At 55.7% G+C, this 6,000-nt stretch overlaps 1 protein-coding gene across 1 annotated transcript; it reads left to right on the top strand.

The window, feature by feature from the left end:
• The first annotated feature begins 229 nt into the window (after positions 1–229).
• On the top strand, positions 230–2,028 carry SOWAHD (sosondowah ankyrin repeat domain family member D). The gene has a single exon (XM_003931077.4). It carries the CDS (start codon positions 509–511, stop codon positions 1,469–1,471), a length of 963 nt encoding a protein of 320 aa, XP_003931126.2. The 5' UTR covers positions 230–508; the 3' UTR covers positions 1,472–2,028.
• Positions 2,029–6,000: the final 3,972 nt, after the last annotated feature.

Below are 6,000 nucleotides of genomic sequence, written 5' to 3'. Positions count from 1 at the left end.
TTGGGAGGCCGCGGCTGGAAGCTGAGCTCGGCCCGCTGCAGAGGGGCGCCATCGAGCCTCTTCACCCTAGCAGCTGCTGGGATGCTGAGAACCAGGGCCTCGAGGGCCGCAGGCCAGCTCCCAGCTGGTCCCCGCGCCCGCCCCTCGGTGCTGGAGGCGGGGCTGCCGAGCTCACCTGGCCGTTTGGGGTGGGGCCGCCCGAGACCCGGGGTAGTTGCGGAGGCGGCGGTACTCCGGGCGGGCGCTGAAGCTGGGCTGGCCCTGGAGGCTTGGCTGGAGCTCACACCCCTCCACGCCCCCCAAGGCCTGCGCTGGGGCCCTCCCCTAGCTCCCTCCCTCCTCCTCCTTCTCCTCCTCCTCCTCGTCCTCTCCTTTGCTCCCTCCCTCTGAACCCAATTGCTCAAGCCGCTTCCTTCCCCAACGCCAGCGCCAGTTCCTCTCCGTTTGGGGCCCGGGAAGGGCAGCGAACGCTGGACACTGTGGCTGCCGCGGCTGCAGCTGCAAGACCATGGCCCAGCCCGGAGGGGCCGCGAACCAGGCACCCACGGCCTCTCTTGCGCCGACCGCGCGGAGCCTGCGGTGCGCCCTGCAGCCCCGCCTCTCGGGAGCGGACACCGGTAGCCTGGGCAGGTACTGGGGCAGCGCCACAGCCGCCGCCTCCCGGGAGCCCCGCTTCCTAGGCACGCTGGTGCACTCTGGATTGGGCTCGGGGCGCCGGCGGGGAGCGCTGCGGGAGCTGCTGGGGCTGCAGCGGGCGGCTCCTGCGGGGTGGCTGTCGGAGGAGCGCGCCGAGGAACTGGGCGGGCCGGGCGCGCCGAGCGGGCAGGGGAGCAGCAGGCTGTGCCTGGAGCCGCGGGAGCACGCGTGGATTCTGGCGGCCGCCGAGGGCCGCTATGAGGTGCTGCGGGAGCTGCTGGAGGCTGAGCCGGAGCTGCTGCTGAGGGGCGACCCGATCACCGGCTACTCGGTTCTGCACTGGCTGGCCAAGCACGGGCGCCACGAGGAGCTCATTCTGGTTCACGACTTCGCCCTAAGCCGGGGGCTGCGGCTCGACGTGAGCGCCCCAGGCAGCGGCGGCCTCACGCCCCTCCACTTGGCGGCCCTGCAGGGCCACGACATGGTCATCAAGGTGCTGGTGGGCGCCCTGGGCGCTGACGCTACGCGCCGCGACCACAGCGGCCACCGGGCCTGCCACTACCTGCGACCCGACGCTCCCTGGACTTTGCGGGAGCTGTCGGGAGCCGAGGAATGGGAGCTGGAGCGCGGCAGCGGGCGAAACCTCAACAACAACAGCAGCGGCAGCGCGGCGTGGAGTACGAGATGCACCGCGAGCGCAGTGGGCGCGACGGTGGTGGAGACAAGCAGGAGAGCGGCGACGCCGCGGACCAAGGAGAAGGACGCCGCGGGCAGCCGGGTGGCGCTAATGCATGGCCTTTTCCGCCATCTGTTCCCCTCATTCAAGGACCGTTGACCGGGACAGAGACTGGAGAGCTAGAAGGGGCCGCGACGCTGTGGCGATGCCTCCCTCGGTCCTGGGTTGTCCCGGGTTCCACTGAAGGAGCGGCGCCTTGGACGCTGCTTGGGCCTGCAAGGAACAGACCGCGTCGGGGTCCAACTCAGGTACTTGTCCCAGGTCTCCGGTAACCACCGGCCTAGAGGACCCGGGGACTTGGGTACCTTCCTCACCAAGAGAGAGCGAAGGACCAAGCCGGCCTGGCTCCGAGTTCCAAAGTTACGTGACTAAGGAGCTGGGAGCAGGAAGCGTGGTCCTGCTTGGGAGAGTGGGCAGGCAGAACCGCTGGCTTTCTTAGGAAACATTTGCTGGAAGAATGAGTTAAGATTGTAAACCACCAATGCAGAGAAAACGCCTAACTCTGCCGGCCTGTCTCGGCCATTAATAATGGGTCTTGGGGTGCGTGTAGAGTCAGTCTCTGACAACCCTCTCCTGAGACGACCAGGCCTTACTGGTACCTTTTCGCATGTATCACAGGTGATTTCTTATGTATATTAAAGTGGAATATGTTTTCCTTTCACACGACAAAGCTGTCCTTTCCGTGCCTTCCCCAACTCCCTTATTAACCACAGAGGAAGAAGCTGCGTATGTTTGCAGGGTAGAGGTCACCAACCCAGGTAGATCACCAGGGCGGTGATCTGCAGGATGGGGGGGGGGGCTCCTTGTCAGAACAAATGGCCCAAATGGCCGGAGCCGTCTTGGAAGAAGCTGCTTCCACCTTGGTTCTGAAGATAAACACACAATTTACCACACAATTCACATGAGCTCTTCGATGGTCTGGCCTCAGGCACCAGCCTCATCCTCGAAGAGTTGTCATATAGGGGCCTGGGGGGAGGAAGTAAAAGGTGAGTTTCCAAATTTACATTTCTGATATTTCCATGGTGAGTCATGTAATTTACCTTGATTTGTGGCCTCTAATGAGACACACCCATGGGCACTTCCCCCCCCCCAAGATAGGGCTTTCTTCAGCAGCATTTATTTATTTATTTATTTGAGATGGAGTCTCACTCTGTCACCCAGGCTGGAGTGCAGTGGCGCGATCTCGGCTCACTGCAACCTCTGCCTCCTGGGTTCAAGGGATTCTCCTGCCTCAGCCTCCCAAGTAGCTGGGATTATGGGCATGCACCATCACACCTGGCTAATTTTTGTATTTGTAGTAGAGACGGGGTTTCGCCATGTTGGCCAGGTTGGTCTTGAATTCCTAACCTCAGGTGATCCACCTGCTTCAGCCTCCCAAAGTGCTGGGATTACAGACATGAGCCACCAAGCCCACTCAGCAGTATTTAAAAAATTAAGTTGAGGCCTGGTGAGGAGGCTCATGCTTGTAATTTCATCACTTTGGGAGGTCGAGGTGGGAGGATCCCTTGAGCCCAGGAATTCTAGAACAGCCTGGGCAATATAGAAGACCCCATCTCTACAAATATACACAAAAATTAGCCAGGTCTAGTGATGCAGGTCTGTAGTCCCAGCTACTAGGGAGGCTGGGGTGGGAGGATCACTTGAGCCAGGGAGTTAGAGGCTGCAGTGAGCTATAAAGCATTCCACTGTACTCCAGCGTGGGCTAGAATGAGACCCTATCCCAATATATATATATATATATGGTAAAATTCTTTTTAAAAAGTTAAGTTTAATGCATAAATTGTAGCTTGTAAAATTGCTCCCTTTCAGAAATGGCATGAATTTAATAGACTACAGGAGGCTTGACTCAGCCTGAAAGGCCAGAAAAGCAGTTGCTGGCTACAGACCGATGCTGCCTTACAGAACAGTGCATTCTAAAAACAGCACTGTATCCCTGGAGGCTTGGGTAGCCCTTGCAATGGACCGTCATCTTCCCTAGCCCTCTCATCCCAGTCCGTGAACACCAGAGAGAAACAGTCACCACTAACCAGAAACGCCACCCTGAGCCCATCCATCCAGGTTTCCATCTCTGCCTGGTGGGCCTGTTTGCCTCTGTGCTCAAAACTTTCCTACCTCCCTTTATTTTTTATTTTTGAGATGGGGTCTAAGCCGGGCGTAGTGGCTCACGCCTGTAATCCAAGCACTTTGGAGGCCAAGGTGGGCGGATCACCTGAGGTCGGGAGTTCAAGACCAGCCTGACCAACATGGTGAAACCCCATCTTTAAAAAAAAAAAAAAAAGGAGATGGGGTCTCCCTCTTAATCCAGGCTGGAGTGCAGTAGCATGATCACAGCTCACTGCATCCTCAAACACCTGGGCTCCAGTGAGTGATCCTCCTACCTCAGCCTCCCAAGTAGCTGGGACTACAGGCACATGTTACTATGCCCAGCTATTTTTTTGTGTGTGTCTGTACAGACAGGGTCTCTATGTTGCCTAGGCTGGCCTCGAACTCCTGGGTTCAAGTCATCTTCCCACTTCGGCCTCCCAAAGTGCTGGGATTACAGACATGAGACTCTGTTCCTGGCCCACACTGCCTTCCTTTAATAACCCATGAGGGTCTTCTCAACCATGAAATGATCCAAACCCTCTTGCTGTTTTCAGCCTGTCCCATGTCTCCAGGAACTACACGTTAAACGTATTTACAGTGTAATAGAGCATTTCCTTTGTCTTTTTTTTTTTTTTTTTTTTTGAGACAGAGTCTCGCTCTGTTGCCCAGGGTGGAGTGCAATGGTGTGATCTCAGCTCACTGCAACCTCTGCCTCCCAGGTTCAAGTGATTCCCTCTGCCTCAGCCTCCTGAGTAGATGGGATTATAGGCATGTGCTACCACGCCCAGCTAATTTTTGCATTTTTGGTAGAAACGGAGTTTCACCATGTTGGCCAGGCTGGTCTCGAACTCCTGACCTCAGGTGATCTGCCCACTTCGGCCTCCCAAAGTGCTGGGATTATAGGTATGAGCCACCGCACCCGGCCTTCCTTTGTCTTTTTTTTTTTTTTTTTTTGAGACGGAGTTTTGCTCTTGTTACCCAGGCTGGAGTGCAATGGCGCGATCTCGGCTCACCGCAACCTCCGCCTCCTGGGTTCAGGCAATTCTCCTGCCTCAGCCTCCTGAGTAGCTGGGATTACAGGCACGCGCCACCACGCCCAGCTAGTTTTTTGTATTTTTAGTAGAGACCAGTTTCACCATGTTGACCAGGATGGTCTCGATCTCTCGACCTCGTGATCCACCCGCCTTGGCCTCCCAAAGTGCTGGGATTACAGGCTTGAGCCACGGCGCCCGGCCTTCCTTTGTCTTTTCTAAATGAACTTTTCTTTAGTAATTGAAGGAGGGAGGGCTAACAGTTCCTAGATTCTGGCAATTGGCATTGGCAACTGGCACTAACCCCCCTCCACCCCTGTGTCCATTTTATAGATGCAAACAGGCCAACTGATGCAGGACTGTGGTTTCTGTTCCACAGCCTCTCCCTTGACAGCTGCCAAGGTGGGTTGGGCTTGGTGAAGGCTGTCAGGGCAGGGCCTTCCTGCCACATGGCTGTGTCTGCAGGCTCCTGGCTTGGAGAGAAGATGGCATGTGCTGAGGATTCAAAGGACACTTATTAAAAAAAAAAACAAAAAAAAAAAACACTTATAACAGTAGTCCGGCCAGGCGCGGTGGCTCACGCCTATAATCTCAGCACTTTGGGAGGCTGAGGCGGGCAGATCACGAGGTCAAGAGATCGAGACCATACTGGCCAATATGGTGAAACCCCGTCTCTACTAAAAATACAAAAAAATTAGCTGGGCATGGTAGTGGGCACCTGTAGTCCCAGCTACTCGGGAGGCTGAGGTAGGAGAATCTCTTGAACCCGGGAGGCGGAGGTTGCAGTGAGCCGAGATCACGCCACTGTACTCCAGCCTGGCAACAGAGCGAGACTCCATCTCAAAAAACAAAAACAAAAACAGTAGTCTCCTTTTTATAGGAAAAGTTTGAATCTAAGCATCATGTTAGCAGATCTGGGGCCCTGAAACAAGCATTCACCCTACTCTTTCCAAAATGAAAACCAAGTCAGCTGTAAGATTTGAAAGAGGCTTTCCGTAGTTTTCCTGTAGTCAGCTATTCTTCCCCACAGATTTTTCTCATCATGTGATACCGTCTAGCCTACCTCCTCCATGTAAAATTGAGGTTTGGCTGCAGGGGACAAACTCCCATACTGAAAACTCGCTGTGCCTCACATCAAGCCGTTGGCATTTCTGGTATGCTTTTCGAGGCAAGACTGGTATGCTTACCCCAAGAGAAAGAGCAAATTCCCGGAGGAGAAACCTTTCCAGGAGAGCAAAGTGGAGTTAAGTAGATGATGCAAGACCTCATTCTAGCAGAGGAGCTGAGCAAGAAGGAGACAGAAGCAGGGCTGTGATGGATCGGGGGAGGGGCTGCTAAGGGATCTCTGGTGGGGGAGGGTGCGGGGTGGGGGCAGGGCCTGATCCAGGTCGAGAGGAACAGAAAAGGCTTTCAAGGTGGTTGGTGCCTGATCTGAGGTTTGAGGGGTGAGTGAGAGTTGGCTGGTGAGTGTGGCAAATACCAGGCACTATAAAGGCAGCCTGTTTGGCAGGA

The sequence above is a fragment of the Saimiri boliviensis genome, chromosome X, assembly GCF_048565385.1.
Source record: "Saimiri boliviensis isolate mSaiBol1 chromosome X, mSaiBol1.pri, whole genome shotgun sequence".
Classification (NCBI taxonomy): domain Eukaryota; kingdom Metazoa; phylum Chordata; class Mammalia; order Primates; family Cebidae; genus Saimiri; species Saimiri boliviensis.
Note: the sequence above shows the minus strand (reverse complement) of the source record. Positions and strands in the feature narration are given on the sequence as shown.

Excerpts from the sequence above, each read along its gene's own strand:
- SOWAHD (XM_003931077.4), top strand. The coding sequence starts at position 509 with ATGGCCCAGCCCGGAGGGGCCGCGAACCAGGCACCCACGGCCTCTCTT.